The following is an 18,800-nucleotide window of genomic DNA, read 5'->3' as shown; positions in this document are numbered from 1 at the left end:
TGTCCCAACTGGAGCTTGTATAAGAGGGGACACCATCTATAGAGCTAGAAGTCAATACAGGGTAACGTCCTAAAGGTGCTTACCTTCATAGAATCGTATAACCTATCAGCGAAATACAACTGTTTGTTCTGAATACACTGGACTGCAAAGAAAAGAACAGGTTAGTTGTAAATAGTCTTACACTATGTCAAGCAAATGCAAACAAGCTTTGGCAGCCTCTGCCGAGAAGCTTCTAAATACTAACTTGTGCAAGAATGAACATTCCTCTTACATAGCACCTCTTGCTGAGCTTGTACAAACAGGTTTAGAAAGTTCAATGCAAAGGTTCCCATCCACCACATACCAGGGTTTAATTTAGTCCTTGTAGAAACAGAAATATAAGCACAAACACACTAGGGCTCAGAAGAAATGAATCTCCCCCGAGGTTTCTAGTCCTATAACAGGGTTCAATAGACCAGCCACATAGCCAGACCATCAATTTGGGGAGGGGAGCACAAATTTTTGCCCTGCCTCCCCCTCTAACCCACAAATATCTGAAACTGCTGGTGGGCTCCCCAAGCCCCAGCAGCCAAACAGGTCCTCCACTGGCAGCCTGGTAGATGATGGCCAGGCTTACCCCTCCTGCATATGCTCAGTTTTTGCATTTCAGCAAAAAAAGCAAACATGCAAGGTAAGGGTGTTCCTTAGTGCATGCTCGGTTTCTGAAAACTCTGCTATCTGCCTATATTTACCTTTTATCTTTGCTAGGTGATCAACATTTACCAGAATCTTATGTTTTAGTTTACCAAGGTCGATGTCTAACCTTGAAATCTGGCAAGACTCCATCCATCTTAGAGATTTTCTCATTTCAGTAAAAATGAAAAAGGTGTTGACTCGCCTATAGAGTGAGCTTCCTATGCTAGGGGTGTCTATACTGTCAAACAGCTGCACAGAACAGCACCTCTGAACTGGACAATGAAAGGTAGACCACGCACATCCTTACCTAGGTTAACAAAGGCGTTTTCCAAGTCTCCTTTCACCTCCTTCCTGATGCTCTCCACCATGCTGTAGGGGCTGTAGCTCTTGTACCTCTCAAATACTAAAATGACACAAGAAGATGATTAGAAATTATTACACCTGGAAGACATAACACATTACCCTTTTTTATTTCTTATTTCCTCATGTTTTAAAGCATTCGAGAAGAAACAAAATCTTTGGTGTTTGGGCCACTTAACATTTAGCTTTACACCTCTCTATGTGTATAAGGCCATGTAAACCACCCCATCGGTTTGATAGGTAATCACTTAAGAGTGACTTAGTATGACATGGTCAACTATGGCTAATACTTGATGGAAACCTCCACATAACAAGGAATGTTGAATATTATTGTTGGTACAGTTCATTAACACCCTTCCACAGTGGTGTAGTGAGGGGTGGTGGTCTGCCATCTTGGTAGGCGCCAGCATCCCACCTCCTCCTCCCCCCAACTCCCACCGTACCTCTATCTCTTCACCGGCGCAAACAACAATTCCAACCTGCTGCTTGCACCAGCATCGGCTCTCCCTCTGATGTCACTTCCAGGTCCCTAACCTAGGAAGTGATGTCAGAGGGAGAGACGTGGGCAGCGAAGTTACGCCACTATTCTTTCTTTTCAGATGGATCAGGAGCAAATATGTGTATTTTATACCACATTCATATTCGAGTATAGGTCTTGACTACTCCGTGTTGGGGGGGGGAGGACATATTATAGAGGAACTTAGAAGAAAAAACCCAAAGTGCTACTAGCAATAAAGTGAACCTTGAACTTTATACCCACGGCTGATTCATTGACATCTTGTCCTCACGACTCCTCTGTAGTGCTAGATTGTTGATTCAACATTGCCTTCATGATGAGTGTGACTGTTGAGCAGACTGGATGGACCACATAGATCTTTATCTGCCGTCAGATCCAGCTAGTGAGTACCTTCAAAGTGGGGCCTTCCAGGATTCACAGAGAAAAGCTCTATGAAGTCCTTTCTCCTCCTCCACTAGGGCTCTCTGTCACCAAGGAAACCCATGCAGGAGAAGGGAAACTGCAGGGCCTATCAGCACAAGACTGTTGAAGGCCCCACTTAGAAGGTACTGAAAAAGATTCATTGCTGTGGAGAATCTTTTAACATAGCATGCCAGGTCCACATCAAACCATGGCAACAGAAGCAATGCTATGGTACCTATCAAAATTTGGGGCTGGAGATGGCTGCCTCTTTCTCTATCCAGGCATGGAGTCAATAACCAGCAAGTCAATCTCTCAGGGCCTGGTTCTACAAATGGCACCTACTTTGCACACGCCACTAGATGCTCTAATCACGGATGCCTAGTGACACCCAATTAAAATTTGCACACAAATTAATTAGTTTTAATGTGTCAAATAGTATGATAATTAACGAAGAAGATGCTGATATCTCACGAGGAAAGCCAAGCAGACAGAATAGAGAGGGAATCAAAAGCAGGCATATGAGGGGACAAAGTTCAATCAATTCTTTATTGTGGAAATGTTCACACAGGACTCAGCACAGACTGTGTTTCAGCAGAAAGTCTTATCAAGGAGTCCAACCCAATGTAGAATCACATCATTAAAAAACAAATTTTTTAAACTGATAATTTAGGTTATGCGTGGATATTTGCACAGCACCTAGCAATGTCTAAGTCGAAGCGCCCTCTGACACCCTCCAACGCTTACCTGGTTGAGGGTGGTTAAGGGTTGAAGAATAGGCATGGTAGAATTAGGCGTCGCTAGGTGTCTGAAGTAGACACCAGTAAATTAGGCCAGGTAAAACCTAAGTCTGCTTAGATGCCACTAGGCATGATTCTATATACAGTACCATGTGGTTGATTTTGACAACCGCGTGAGTGGTGCCTACTAGTGCTGCCCAATTCAGGATTCGAATCAGTTCACCGATTCACTTCGGGTAAATCGATTCAAATCGATTTAAATTTTTAAAAAATCAGCTTCCCGATTCGGACCCTCCCCCCTCGCCCCCTAAAGCAGGAGTGGCAGCGCTGCCACATCTGCTTTAGAGGGCAGGAGGAAGAGTCAGTCAGGAAGTGCTGCTGTCGGCTTCCCCCCTGGCCTCCCCGAAGGACATCGCATGCCTCTCCCTCCCCCCCGGAAGGCCTACGTGTTCCCTCTGGCCTCCCCAAAGCATTATAGCTGCAGCCTGCAGCGAAGATCACGATTACAGCGTCTTTACTAAGTGCTTTCAGCTCTTTCCTCCGCCCTGATCCTGCCTCTGATGTCAGAGGAGGGGCGGGACCGCAGCAGAGGAAACAGCTTAAAGCACTTAGTAAAGACGCTGTAACCATGATCTTCGCTGCAGGCTGCAGCTATAAGGTAAACGCTGCGGGGAGGCCAGAGGGAACACGGAAGCCTTCCCGGGGGAGTGGGGTGGGGGGCGCAGTCCTTCAGGGAGTGGGACAGGCCTTGGCGGGGTGCAGGCCTTTAAGGGGGGGACAGGAAGGCCTTCAAAGGGGGGGGACAGGAAGGCCTTCAAAGGGGGGACAGGCGTTCAAGAGGGGGGGCAGGCCTTCAAGGTGGGGACAGGCAGGCCTTTAAGGGGGGGGACAGGCCTTCAAGAGGGGAGGACAGGCCTTCAAAGGGGGGACAGGCAGGCCTTTAAGGGGGACAGGCCTTCAAAGGGAGGACAGGCAGGCCTTTAAGGAGGGACAGGCCTTCAAAGGGGGCACAGGTCTTCAAAGGGGGACAGGCCAGGGATGGTGGCATAGGCCTTCAGAGGGGACAGGCGGGCCTTCAGGGGGGGAGGTACAGACCTTCAGGGGAGGGGGGCCCTGGTGTAGAAGTACACAGAGGGAAGGAAGGGGGTTCAAAGAAACGTGCATATGACGGACTTTGGGGGAAAGAAATAATAGGTCTAAAAATAGAGGAGAGGGAGAGAGATGATGGACAATGGGATTTAGGGAGGGAAGGAACAGAAAGGGAGAGAAGTTGGACACAAGGGATGGTGTGAAGGGGGGGATAGAGATACTGGATAGGAGGGTAATTGGGAAAAGAAAGGGAGAGATGGTGGACCCTGGGGTGGTGGGGAAGAAGGGAGAGATGCTGGATGAAAGGGTAGTTAAGAAAAGGTGGATCTGTGGATGGAGACAAAAAAAAAGAAAGATGCCAGACCTCCGGGGGAGGGAAGGGAAATGGAAGGGGAGGATGGAGATGGCAGATGGATGGTTAGCATGGAGAAAGAAGAAAGAAGGAGACCCTGGCAAGCAAGTTATCGGAAGACACCCAGAGCCTGGGTCCAACAAGATTTGAATAATGATCAGACAACAAAGGTAGAAAAACATTTTATTTTATGTTTTGTGATTACAATATGTCAGATTTGAAACGTGTATCCTGCCAGAGCTGGTGTTATACCGCAAACATGAGCAAGGATTTAACAGAGAGAGGAAAAGTCTTTTTTGTTTATTTTGTTTACACCACAGCGCCAGTGTGGTTAGAAGGCAAAGGGAGTGAAGAGGCTATAAAAGGGGTGAAGAGGCTATAAAATAAACCCTGTTGTACTAATCACCTTTGTTTTACTTCAAACACAAATTACAACACAAGTTGATGTGGTTAAGTGAACACTCAGACCCGCAGCTGAGGTCCGGTGAAACAAGTTCACGGAGCAGCTGTTAAGGAGACCATCATTGTTGTTCAGTCTCCTCCACCAAACAAAGACTAGATAACCACACATAAACTTGAAGAAAATAAAATAATAAATTTAATAGCAACTTAACTTTGAATGGTGTGGATGATACACATAGCTGCTCCGGGCTCCTCCATTTATTCACAATACCGACCCCCCAACCTAGGTTTCACCCGCTGGCTTCTTCAGGAGGGGTACTACAATTACAAGATGACTCAAATCAGCACTGCACCACACAGCTTGCTAACTTAATAAGCAATACATTTTGAAATACTCAATATAAGCACTCTCTCTGCAACTTCTTCATTTAGAGCAGAAGTTTATATTTCAATGGCATACCTTGGCCCCAGCAGGATTAAACAATGATATTGAATGGTTTCAACTATAATCTTTCACTCATGATGTAAGGAGTGATGATGTAATAGGTAGTAAAGGGGAGTGTATTTAAAGCATGGCCTGCTGGGAAGTTCCTCTTGTCAGCAGTGCGTGTGTGTGCAGTATGGAGTGTTTGTGCCGGTAAGTTGCAGAGAGAGTGCTTATATTGAGTATTTCAAAATGTATTGCTTATTAAGTTAGCAAGCTGTGTGGTGCAGTGCTGATTTGAGTCATCTTGTAATTGTAGTACCCCTCCTGAAGAAGCCAGCGGGTGAAACCTAGGTTGGGGGGTCGTATTGTGAATAAATGGAGGAGCCCGGAGCAGCTATGTGTATCATCCACACCATTCAAAGTTAAGTTGCTGTTAAATTTATTATTTTATTTTCTTCAAGTTTATGTGTTGTTATCTAGTCTTTGTTTGGTGGAGGAGACTGAACAACAATGATGGTCTCCTTAACAGCTGCTCCGTGAACTTGTTTCACCGGACCTCAGCTGCGGGTCTGAGTGTTCACTTAACCACATCAACTTGCGTTGTAATTTGTGTTTGAAGTAAAACAAAGGTGATTAGTACAACAGTGATTTATAAGTATCACCTTGGATAAATATATTCCCTTGCTGTTTTTTGATTATAAAATAAACCCACCAGGATGTTTGAAAAAAACACCCAATTGGGCAGGAAAATCGAATCGAATCGAAAAACCAATTCAGTAGGCTGAATCGAATCAAAATTTTTTTTCCTGAATCGGGCAGCACTAGTGCCTACAAGTTAGGCACTGCTAGGCCACCTTTTATAGAATCAGGCCCTCAGAGTTTCATAAACTTACCAATCAAAGTACATTGTGAGGTAATATAGATTAATAAAAATGTACATTTCCTTGTACCTTTCTGCAGGTGGGATATTTGTCTTTCAGTCATGATGCAGATCCATTTGCTCACATCAGTTCCCTTTCTCTTTACACCAGCATCATACATCTCCTGCAAGGAGAAATGAGCACCAAGGTCAAAGAATGATCTATCATAGCCTCACATGATCACTAAGAGACAGTAATTAGACAGTGCCACACCTGTATGCTAAGGTAGTATTTTTAGATCAATTATCAGACATAGAATCAAAGGCAACTGAAAGATCTTTCGGGAATAAAAGGCAAACTTTTGTTTTTATTTTATGAAGTTTCAAAATGTGCAATTCAAATACATTTGAATTAGCAAACTTAGGACTTAGAAAACAAGTAAACTGCCAAGAGATTAAACAAAGAAATGAAAGAAAAATCCATAACAGTGGGGAGAGTATTAGCAAATTATCTCATTAGAATCTCGGAGAGAGCGGGAGCCAGAAGGCCTTGAACATGCGCAGATGCTCAAGGCCCAGGAGAATCAGCAGCAGGCTCTTTGGACACTGGCACGTCCTGTGGGTTGGTGCTGCGTGCCGGTGCCCGAAGGGTTTGGGCGGGCGGACAGGGGGTGATGCCGGTTCCCGGGTGTGGGGTGGAAGCGCGGCACTGGCCTCAGGGGTGGGGGTCTTTTTGGGATGTGGTGGGGTGAGATAGAAGTGCGCCAGTGGCCTTGGGGGGGGTCTTTTTGGGATGTGGAACAAATCATGCAAGTTTCCCTTAATTTCTATGGGGAAACTCGCTTTGATGTACAAGCACTTTGGTTTACGTGCATGCTTCTGGAATGAATTATGCTTGCAAAGGTTCCACTGTATACTTGAAACAGCCCTCCCCCCCCTCACAGAACAAGAATAACCAGTTCACAGTCCATATCATAGAAATACTTTTTAAATGCTCAAACTCAAAGTTGAAGAATACATAGGAATCATTCTTTTTAAGTAGCTACGCAATTCCAAAGAAAATGTAACAGAAAGTTAATGCCTAGGCCATTCGCTTTCTCTTTAAGCAGCAAGATCTCCTGTTGCCTTTTTTTTGTGTGTAATTTTACACAAGTGAGGAATCTTCCCTAAAAAGAAATCTTTTCTATGTCTGAAACAATTTAAGAATCCAGCTTTATTGTGCCACACTAGTTTGTCCTTTAACTCAGTGTATATCAAACTGTGTGCTGTGGCATACTAATGTGCCTCCTGAGATTTCAGGTGTGCCGCGGCACACTGGGGAGGAGAGGTGCTGGCGCCAGCTGACTACCTATAGGAGGTGCCTCTCCCGGCGAGAGACACATCCAGTAGGCAATCAGCGGGCACAAACGCCTCTATGGCACTCTCCCCTGCTAGCACTCCCCACTGGGGTCTAAGGGCCCTTCTGGAGGGCCTTCACACATTCGCAGCAAGCAATGTGATGACATCACACATGCACGTGATGTCATCGCAGCAACATCTGCGCACTTCCGGGTGCCTCAAACCGTGGCCACTATCTTTAGTGTGCCGCAAGCTCAAGAAAGTTTGCGGGACACTGCTTTAGCTTCTTAAATACCACCAACATCCAAACTATCATCCAGAGCTGGACAAATATTGGCATACACAGTCAAAGAGGCTAAGCTGAATATTGCCTTCTTGGCTAAAAGTATGTCTCCACAGATGCAAAGAGGAGATGCGTTTTTGGGCATGTTAGGTCTTAAAATAACACAACAACAAAAAGACTATGAAACAGAAGATTGGATGTACCAGTTTGTAATTTAATAAGCGTCCAAATAATTTAAAACCAATAATCATAAAAACAATCCACAAAAGGTGTATATAGTCACAAGTGACCCACAGGATAGAAAACAAATCATGTGTACAATAAAAATGACCCAACACGAGCCATGTTTCGACAAAATAAAAATGTTTTCCTCAGGGGTCTTTAGGGTCCTTGGCTGTCTTAAATATAAAAACATTTTTAAAAATCCAAGTACCACATATACTCGAATATAAGTCAATCTGAATATAAGTCGAGACCCCCAATTTTCCCGAAAAATGGTTGACTCGAATATAAATTGGGCGGCTTAATATTCAAATGCCCTGCCAAGATCTGTACCCAGCACCCCCTCCCTCCCGTCAGGCTCTGCACCCAGCCCCCTCCCTGCAGAAACTGCACACAGCCCCTTTCCCTCCTTCCCAGGCTCTCCACCCTGTCCCCCCTCCCTGCCCTATCTGTTGTACCTCATCTGTCGCTGGAATCCCTGGTGGTCCCCTAGGTGTAGCGGGCAGGAGCGAGCTTTCTGCTCTCCTGCCAGTGCTAATCTGGTCGGTCACTGCCTGCCGCAAGTTCTGGCCTCCAACCGCTAAACTGTACTGAACAGGAGCATGTTTTGGCGCTGCTGGTCGGCGCTAAGCGGCTTCCTGAATGGCTCCCGTGAACTCTCACGAGAATTTGTGGGAACCATTTAGGAAGCCGCCTAGCACCTACCAGCAGCGCCAAAACGCGCTCCTGCTCAGTATAGCTCAGCGGTTGGAGGCCGGAACTCGCGGCAGGCAGCGACCAACTGGATTAGGCAGCAGGCAGGAGCGCGGAAAGCTTGCTCCTGTCTACTATACCTCTGGACCACCAGGGATTCCAGTGGCAGAGGAAGTATGATGGGCAGGGATGGGGGACACAAAGTGCAGAGCCTGACGGCCCAGGGAAGACCTGCAAAAGGTTTGGGAGGGGGACGGGCCCCAAAACTCCCAGTTTATATTCGAGTATATACAGTAGTTAAGAGACTACAAACAAGCAGCACATCTCACAAGACTACAATGTAGAATTTTTTTGTGACATGTTTTTATATTTAAAACAGACAAGGACTCTACAAGAAGACCCCTGAAGAAGGCATTTTTATTTTGCCAAATCACGGCCCGTGTTGGGTCATTTTTATTGTATACATTATTTGGTTTCTATCTTGTGGGTCACTTGTGACTGTATACACCCTTTGTGGATTGTTTTAAAGTTATTTGGACACTTATTAAACTACGAACTGGTATATCCGATCTTCTGTTCCACAATCATTTCCTTTGTAGAATCTTTTGGCGCTATTTGGATTTTGTTGTTTAGGTCTAAATATAGTGCACAGATTTGATATTTTCAAATTTATTTCTTCCTTTTTTATATACTGTGTTCCAAAAGAGGCTACAAAATGGTGTACACAATAAAAATTACAACCCCAAATCTCTCCGTGCCTATCAGTGTCATTTTAGCATCTCTCTGCTGCCCACAAAAATACAACGGGCCCCAGTAACTTTACTAAATCTACTTGACAAGTGAAAATTTTCAAAGGGATATGACCCATGGTTCCCTCACAGCAGTGTCCAGCAGAGTCCAGCCACTACAGAAGGGCAGAGGGTCTGCACAGCAGTTAACTCCACTTCATCACTTCATCATGCTTCTATTCCTTTCTCTCCTCTCTTCTACCTTCCAAAGTATTTAGATCAATGCTGTCTTGTTAAAATGTTTATTTTATTTTTATTTTTCCTCTAACTCTACTTTTCACTTCTCTATTACCCTCCAGGTACTTTAGTTAGATTGTGAGCCTTCGGGACAGTAAGGGAATTTTTCAAGTACCTTTCTTATTTCTAATCTTAATGTATATTTTCTGTAAACCGCTTAGAACCTAACGGATGTAGCGGTATATAAGAAATAAATTACATTACATTACATTAACAACCCCTGCCCGCAAGATGCCCACTGTACTGACTCCTACGAATCCTTCAAAGATGTTATAAGCAAGTTGAATGCTCATATTGCAACATGTCCAACTGAGAATTCAGAATCAGAGAATTACACTTCTTTCACGTTGGTATCGGAAGTAAGCGGCGTCTGTTCACTGAAAAATTTGCACCTTCTTAATTTGACACCTCTTTGGGGTCGATATTAAGCATGGTTGAAGCAGGCAGGAGAGGCTTCTGCCTGTGTAAACCACGCTCAGCAGGTTGGCCATCAGTATTTAATGGAACATAACCAGGCAGGTCTAGATCGCCACGGTGCTGTCCATTTAGTACTGAAAAGAGTCGCCAAAGAAGGGGCTAGGGAAGCCCCCATAGCAATACCATGATGCTGTAAATAAAACTCCTCATGAAACCAAAAATAGCTTTTAGTTAAAACTAAAGTAGCCATTTCCATCAAAATGTCCAGAGATAAACAGGGACGAATCGTCTGTTTGCAAAAAATTTCTTTCAATAAGGTGAGAGCTTGGTCTACAGGGATCATTGTATATAAGGCAGTCACGTCAAAAGACGCCAACAGCCAGTGTTCCTGAATATCCTGGACTTCAGAGAGTAATCTCAACATGTGTGTAGTGTCTTTAATGTAAGATTTAACCCTCTGAAGCTCAGGTTGCAGGAACAAGTCCAGAAACTTGGAAAGCGGTTCTAATGGAGAATTTTTCATTGAAACAATTGGTCGACCCGGGGGGTTCATTAAACTTTTATGCACTTTCGGAAGAAAGTATATCCTGGGCGTAATGTACCACTTAGGGTTCAAAAAAGTAGCTTCTCGTAGAGTAATCATCTTCGCCTTATAGGCTTTAGATATTAAAGTAGAAATAGCAGATTTTAAATCATCCACAGGATCATTATCTAAATGGAGGTAGAACTGCGAGTTGTTCAATTGTCGCTGAGCTTCACTTAAATATTGTTCTCTAGAGAGAATAACAACAGCACCCCCCTTGTCAGCTCTCGTGATTACGAGGGAAGAGTCATTTTGGAGATCCTTGAGCGCCATCCATTCAGAGTAAGAGAGGTTATAATCCCTGGGATATAGAGTGGGCTGTTTTTCTATTTCCTCCACCTCCGTTAGGATCAAGTCTCTAAAAGTCATCAGATGAGGGTGGAGGGGCACAGCCGGACACCAGCCCGACTTCCTTGCTATTAAAGTCCCATCATTGCTAGGAGGGTGGTCCGAAAAAAACAGTTTTAAGTGAAGTTTGCGCAGGAGACTATAGATGGATAGTCGAGTCTCAAAAGCATCATACCGGACACTGGGAACAAATCCAAGACCTAATTCCAAAACAGTTACTTGTTCAGCGGATAACCGCTTGAGGGTAAGGTTTATTATGGAGGATTGGTGCGGTGCTGAGATCGGGTTTGAGGGCCCATCCCGTATCCCGGTTGTTGTTGCTGTTGGAATCCTACTCGTCTTGCACCTCGGGATTTTTGTCTGCCTCGTGGGCCCCGTTGGTAAAAACCCCCTTGGGCTTGGGGACCCACATTCATGTTTGGGCGCCCTCCACTTTGACCACTTGACGAGCTAGAATCTGTAGATGTGTGGTCATCGTCAAAAGGTTGCTTAGTCGTTGCAAAGGTCCCTTTAAATAACCATAAATAAACCTGATTGGTGTTATAGTCCCGACAAAAATCCCGAGGTGCAAGACGAGTAGGATTCCAACAGCAACAACAACCGGGATACGGGATGGGCCCTCAAACCCGATCTCAGCACCGCACCAATCCTCCATAATAAACCTTACCCTCAAGCGGTTATCCGCTGAACAAGTAACTGTTTTGGAATTAGGTCTTGGATTTGTTCCCAGTGTCCGGTATGATGCTTTTGAGACTCGACTATCCATCTATAGTCTCCTGCGCAAACTTCACTTAAAACTGTTTTTTTTCGGACCACCCTCCTAGCAATGATGGGACTTTAATAGCAAGGAAGTCGGGCTGGTGTCCGGCTGTGCCCCTCCACCCTCATCTGATGACTTTTAGAGACTTGATCCTAACGGAGGTGGAGGAAATAGAAAAACAGCCCACTCTATAACCCAGGGATTATAACCTCTCTTACTCTGAATGGATGGCGCTCAAGGATCTCCAAAATGACTCTTCCCTCGTAATCACGAGAGCTGACAAGGGGGGTGCTGTTGTTATTCTCTCTAGAGAACAATATTTAAGTGAAGCTCAGCGACAATTGAACAACTCGCAGTTCTACCTCCATTTAGATAATGATCCTGTGGATGATTTAAAATCTGCTATTTCTACTTTAATATCTAAAGCCTATAAGGCGAAGATGATTACTCTACGAGAAGCTACTTTTTTGAACCCTAAGTGGTACATTACGCCCAGGATATACTTTCTTCCGAAAGTGCATAAAAGTTTAATGAACCCCCCGGGTCGACCAATTGTTTCAATGAAAAATTCTCCATTAGAACCGCTTTCCAAGTTTCTGGACTTGTTCCTGCAACCTGAGCTTCAGAGGGTTAAATCTTACATTAAAGACACTACACACATGTTGAGATTACTCTCTGAAGTCCAGGATATTCAGGAACACTGGCTGTTGGCGTCTTTTGACGTGACTGCCTTATATACAATGATCCCTGTAGACCAAGCTCTCACCTTATTGAAAGAAATTTTTTGCAAACAGACGATTCGTCCCTGTTTATCTCTGGACATTTTGATGGAAATGGCTACTTTAGTTTTAACTAAAAGCTATTTTTGGTTTCATGAGGAGTTTTATTTACAGCATCATGGTATTGCTATGGGGGCTTCCCTAGCCCCTTCTTTGGCGACTCTTTTTATGTCCAAATTGGAGGAGGCAAAAATATACCATATGCCATTGTTTGAGCATTTAGTACTGAGGCAGTCAATGGGCAGAGCCAGCAATTAGTTAGTTACTAAGCTATGCTAAAAAGAAGCCTCTGCTATCCCCAGGGGAGGTCTTTTCCTTGTACTGAGGCTACACAGCAGGAAAATGGCCCCATTTTCCATTATTCCCATTAATAACCATGCGCTGATTTCCTTATTAGAGTGTACAGGGCAACAAAACAAAGGAGAAAGTCCAACTTTGTCTGCAGAAAAAAATCAAGCAGGAGAAACAAACAAAACTGCAGACTGTGTACAAGATGCAGGCAAAAATTTATTGTACCAAAATTAAAATGCAAATAAGTAAAATAAAACCCTTTTACCAATCAAGGGACCCAACACGGTCCATATTTCGGACAAATCTTCGTCAGGGGTCCATGGTGAAAAAGGTTGGGACATACCATAAAAAATGAAGATAAGTAACAAAGTGCCTGTATATTGTGTTCGCCGAGGATTGCTGCAAAAAGTAAAGTGTCTCAAGGAAGCAGTAAAAAGAGGCTGCCTCAGTACTACCACAGGATGCCTGAGCATGCTCCATGGCAGTGCTTTTCACTCTGTGGTAAGCACACATTAGTGCTTACAGCAGCTTAATAAAAGGGCCACTCAGTCTATTAACCGATTAAGTAAGCTCAAAGTTAGGACAGCAAAAAGCTGTCCTAATTTTATCCACTAAACCAACAGGGCACCAGTCTCATTATCATTCACGAAACAAGGAATGGGCAACCAGGGCCACAACCCAGTTGGGTTTTCAAGATTTGCACAATGCGTCTACACGAGATTGATGCTTATGAATTCTGGAAATCCTGAAAACTCAACTGAGTCGTGGCCCTTAAAGACTCTGGTTGCCCATCCCTGTGCTAAACTAGCCAGGCACTGGTCTGAGTACTGGCGAGTGCCCAGTTAACTTCAAGATGACCACAGTGGTCCAGATATTCAATGCTAGAGCTTGGACATGTCTTGGCATTGAATAACCCAGGCTTAACTCAGTCTATGGCTGAATATTAGGTCCTTTGTAAGTGACCTCTCTCAACGACAGCAGCGCAACTTACCCGGGCATCTAGATCAATCTTTTCATAATCAATCACAGAGTTGTCTTCATCTCTTTTGCCCTACAGAGAAGTAAAATCAACATGGTTAGGTGACAGCAAGCACCTGTTTGGTGATCACTGAGATATTACAAAACATCTGATCTGCAGTTTCTCTGGAGAACAGGGGCATAAGCAAGAAAAAGTAATGGAAAACTCATGCTCCTAGCCGAAGATTTTCTTAAATTGAGGCCAGATTTTCCACTGAGCACTCAGGAGTTTGCAAAGCTGTTGTGGTAAAGTCTAGATGCATCTGAGGAAGGGCCTAAGGCTCTGATTGGCCCACCATTTTAAAGAGGCGTGCCAGCTGGCCATAGAGAGTAGGCATCCCTCCAGCCAGCTATCTGAAAATAAGGTAAGAGGGGGTCATTGGAGGCACAGGGAGAAGAGTTGTATGGCGGCGGGAGAGCGTGGGCAACTCTTCCGCTGCCGAGGGGAGTTGGGGGGTGTCGGTTGGGCGGGAGAGATTGGGCATCTCTCCTGCTGCCAAAGGGAGTTGGGGGAGGGGTGTTGGTTGGCAATGGGAGATATTGGGTAATTTCTCCTGCTGTTGTGTTTTGGGGTTTATTTCATTTATTTTGCACATGTGCCCGTCACTGTAACCACAGATGGGCACATGCAAATTTAGCGAGTCGGCGCTACTCACCGCCAACCTCATTTGCATGAGCATTTTTTGGAGAATGACTCGCTTTTTTAGTCGCTACTATAATGGCTGCGACAGCGGCCTGACAGGTTTTTTACGCAGTTTTTTGAAAATCTAGCCTAAATGTAGTGTATTTAGATTTTAGCAAAGCCTTTCACACAATTCTGCTCAAGCATCTAATAAATAACCTGAGTGGCTCCAAAATGACAGACTGGGTTAAGAACTGTTTGAATGGAAGGGAAAAGAGGGTGGTGGTAAATTGCTCTCTCTGAGGAAAGAGATGTTACCAATGGTGTGCCACAAGATTCGGCTCTTGGGCCTGCTCTTAACATTTTTGTAAGCAATATTGCTGAAGAGCTGTCTGGTAAGGTTTGCCTCTTTGCAGATGATATCAAAATCTGCAATGGGGGAGACATCCTGATAGTGTGGATAACATGAGGAAGGACCTAGCGAAGCTTGAAGAATGGTCTGGAATTTGGCAGCTATTCTTTAATGCTAAGAAATACAAGGTCATGAATTTGGGCTGCAGAAACCTGAGGGAACGGTACAGTTTAGGGGGTGAAGAACTTTTGTGCACAAAAGAGGAGCTTGACTTGGGTGTGATCATATGTGGCCAAACAGATTGAAAGGTGATGGCGAAAGCTAGAAGGATGCTTGGGTGCATAGGGAGATGAATGACCAATAGGAAAAAGAAGGTACTGAAGCCTCTGTATAAGACTCTGGTGAGACCTCATTTAGTCTAATGAGACAGACATGGGGAAGCCACTGCTTACCCTTGGTTTGGTAGCATGGAATGTTGCTATTTGGGATTCCGTAATCTCGCTACTTTGAGATTCTACATGGAATCTTGATACTCTTTTGGGTTCCGGAATGTTGCTAGTTAAGTTTTTGCCAGGTATTTGTGACCTAGATTGGCCACTGTGGAAGCAGGATACTGGGCTAGATGGACCACTGGTCTGACCCAGTATGGCTATTCTTATGTAGAATGTTGTGTACAATTCTGGAGACAACACCTTCAAAAAAATATAAACAGGATGAGGTTGGTCCAGAGGAAGGCTACTAAAGTGGTTGGTAGTCTTTGCCATAAGGTGTCAGAAGGCTTAGAGATTTCAGTATGTACTGTCTGTATATGGCCATTTGGGGGAGGAAGGGATGGAGAGGGCTTCAATGGCTGAGAGGGTTTAGTTGGGCTGGAGTAGGTTTTAACGGAGATTTCTTGCCCAGAAATAGCCAAGAAGAAAAAAATTTAAAAATTTAAATTGAATCAGGTTGAGCAGACTGGATGGACCATTCGGGTCTTTATCTGCCGTCATCTACTATGTTACTCTGAAGGAAAAGCAAGAGGGGGACATATGATAGAGATGTTTAAATACCTACATGGCATAATGCATGAGGCTCTGCATTCTGTACAGAGTTGTACACGGACATTGACACTTGTGATCACTTCTGTTTGGATTTGAATAAAACTTGTTTTGAGCCTTTAGATACTCTTTGATTGTCTGCATAAATCAGTAACAACAACTCAGTGATGCTCTGTTTACTGCTGAAAGCTGCCAAAATAAGCTTTTGTAATCAGTTCACCAATGAACCTGAGCTGTATTTCTAACTTACCCATCCCAGACCCTCCATCATGCTCTTTATCTTACGGCAAGCACAGATCTTGGTACTGGTGAGATATATAGCACTACTAATACTGAAGTCCAACAGCTGAGATATGATAGAGACATTTAAATACCTACATGGCATAAATGTGCATGTGGTGAGTCTATTTCAGTTGAAAAGAAACTCTGGAGAGGAACATAGGATGAAGGTTAAAAGGGGATAGACTCAGAAGTAACCTCAGAAAATAATTTTTCACAGAAAGGGTGGTTAATGCGTGGAACAGCCTCCAGATGGCAACAAAGTATATCTCAGTTCAAGAAAGCTTGGGACAAGTATGTTGGATCTCTACGGGGAAAAGAGGGGATAGCAGATGGCATGGTTAGGCAGACCAGATAAACCATAAGTATGTTCTTTATCATCCTTCATTTTTCTATGTTTCTATTGAGGTAATATCCAAACCCTTTGCTCTACACCAGTGGTCTCAAACTCGCGGCCCACCAGGTCCTATTTTGAGGCCCTCAGTATGGTTATCATAATCACAAAAGTAAAATAAAATTGTTTTGATCATATGTCTCTTTACCTATACCTATAAATTACAATATTATTATTAAAACTTAGCCAAAAGGAAAGATTTATAAACTATAAAGTGTTTTATCTCATGCAAAATTGTCATTTCTTTAATAAGAAGAAATTAACTATTCTTTCTGCGGCCCTCCAAGTACCTACAAATCCAAAATGTGGCCCTGCAAAGGGTTTGAGTTTGAGACCACTGCTCTACAATGACTTGTGGTAGTCCTTTTCTTCCACAAATGTGATGTCATGGCCCCCATATTTTGGGTAATGATCTCCTAAGAAGGCATCTAAGATTAGAGACCGAGTATGATACACACATTTAATTTGGATGTTAATGGAAATAAAATGTTATAAAATATTTGTTATCTTACTTTTGCCAGGGCCACCATCAGTTTCCGGAAATCCCCAGATGTGTCAGAAATTATGTCTTTTTCCAGCTCTGTCTTGTACACTAGGAAGAGTAAAGAGAAAACATAGAATTTCACCAGTTCAGTATCACTGATCTGCACCGAATATTTAAAGTGGGTGGGAGAGTTCCTTTAAAATGCTCAGTGTTATAAAATAGTGCAAATCTGTGCCCAACTTGTGTGCCAGGATTTACGCTTGGTTTCATCTGCTGAGTTGACCACAGATCCTGGCACTATGCACTGATCCTGGAACACATGTTATAGAATACCATTCAATGTCAATTGCAATGGCGCCAAATTGTAAGTGCCATTGACTGAATCAAGCCATTAGTGCATAACTGAAAGGGGGTGGACAGGTGGGCTGAGCCTGTGAAGGTCACCAAGTGACACACAGAGCTTACAGAATACTATCAGCTGTGTGTGTTGCATGGAAGACTTAGACACACCTACTTACACCAGCCATTGCCTGTCACAAGTTGGTGCACATAAATTTCAGCATCTTTGCACTAATATTTGAGCACATTTACTCCAGCTTTAAAGAAATTGCATTGGATCCCAATTATATTCCAAATACAATTTAAAATTTTGGAATACAATTCAACAAGGGATTTACAAAACTATACCTATTTGAGAAAATGTTTGATAATGTATAGACCGGGTAAACGTTAAGATTGGAAAATTATATGTTACTAGATGCATGAAAAAGGGATGAAGCGAAATATGCCAATCCTAGAAAATCCTGCTTTTCAGTTGCAGGTCCAGTTTTAGGGAGATACCTGAAGGAACATGATTCTGTGAAATATTTTACAGTTCAGGAAATTGCTTAAAACATACTTCTTTGTCCAGGCTTTTAAATGATATCAGTAATCTATGCTTAGAAGTGAGATGGTGGAACCTGATCTAGAAGAAAAGTTACTGTAGAATTCTGATTTGTTTGTAGCAGGGCTAGAATTTTAAGTGTGGCTTTGTAAAGTCTGATGAATGGAGTTTTGTCTAATGGTACTATGAATGTGATACTGTGAGCCGCTAAGTTTATTAAGCAGGATTAGAAATATTTTTTTTTATAATGGCTTAGATTGCCTAATTGCCAGTATAGATTTGGCTCTAAGCGTGTCCCACTGTGATGCCCACATCTTAGCACCAAGTTACAGAATTTTCCCTATTTGGATGCCAGTATGATTCAGGCAATGCTGTTGAAAATCACCGAGTGACTTCCGTGAATGCCACTGACCTTGATCACTAGCTCTGAATATTGTGTTCCTGGATTCTCATTCCCTGTTTTTCTAAGTTCACTTCTAGCAGCAGTCAGGAGGAAGCAGAGGCAAAGATGTGAACCTTTATGCCAAGCTTATGGCTGGTGTGTTTGCCAGAATTCCTTTTTTTCCTTTAAAATAAATGCAGCACTATACGGTTGCACTAAATATGTGGAGGGGCATATTTTTGGGCCTAAGTCGCTAGTCGCCCAAAGACAGCAGCATTTAAAGTCCATTCTCGAAAAATACGTTCCCAATTTTTATTTTTTAGAATCGTCTACTTGTACGTCCAGCCGTTTGATTGGGTGTCAGGTCAAAAGCGCGCCGGGACAAAGGCGTTCCCAGACAATTGAGCGCAGTGCGGGGGTGCGCGCCACACAAAATTACTGTTTTTTGGGATCTGACGGGGGGCGTGGGGGGGAACCCCCCCCCACTTTACTTAATAGAGATCGCACCACGTTGTGGGGGCGTTTGGGTGGTTGTAACCCCCCACATTTTACTGAAAACTTCACTTTTTCCCTGTTTTTAGGGAAAAAGTTAAGTTTACAGTAAAATGTGGACGGTTACAACCCCCCAAACCCTCCATAACGCCGGCGCGATCTCTATTAAGTAAACTGGGGGGGCTCCCCAACAAAAACCCCCGTCGGATCCCTTAAAAACTGTAATTTTCTTCGGCGCGCGCCTCCATCTTGCGCTCAGTTGTCGGCGCGCACCTTTGTATTTCGCGGGGTTGTCT

The 18,800-nt window shown here is 43.8% G+C and overlaps 1 protein-coding gene across 1 annotated transcript in view; it reads right to left on the bottom strand.

Annotated features, from left to right (window-relative positions):
* Positions 1 to 18,800, bottom strand: part of ANXA2 (annexin A2) — a 125,757-nt gene that overhangs the window by 18,016 nt on the left and 88,941 nt on the right. Inside the window, exons 7-11 of the mRNA XM_033920392.1 lie at positions 16,776 to 16,855; positions 13,551 to 13,610; positions 5,912 to 6,005; positions 983 to 1,078; positions 84 to 142 (exon numbers count right to left, since the gene is read on the bottom strand). Of these exons, the coding sequence (XP_033776283.1) occupies positions 84 to 142; positions 983 to 1,078; positions 5,912 to 6,005; positions 13,551 to 13,610; positions 16,776 to 16,855 (389 nt within the window). The remainder of the gene's footprint in view (positions 1 to 83; positions 143 to 982; positions 1,079 to 5,911; positions 6,006 to 13,550; positions 13,611 to 16,775; positions 16,856 to 18,800) is intronic.

The sequence above is a fragment of the Geotrypetes seraphini genome, chromosome 14, assembly GCF_902459505.1.
Source record: "Geotrypetes seraphini chromosome 14, aGeoSer1.1, whole genome shotgun sequence".
Lineage (NCBI taxonomy): Eukaryota > Metazoa > Chordata > Amphibia > Gymnophiona > Dermophiidae > Geotrypetes > Geotrypetes seraphini.
Note: the sequence above shows the minus strand (reverse complement) of the source record. Positions and strands in the feature narration are given on the sequence as shown.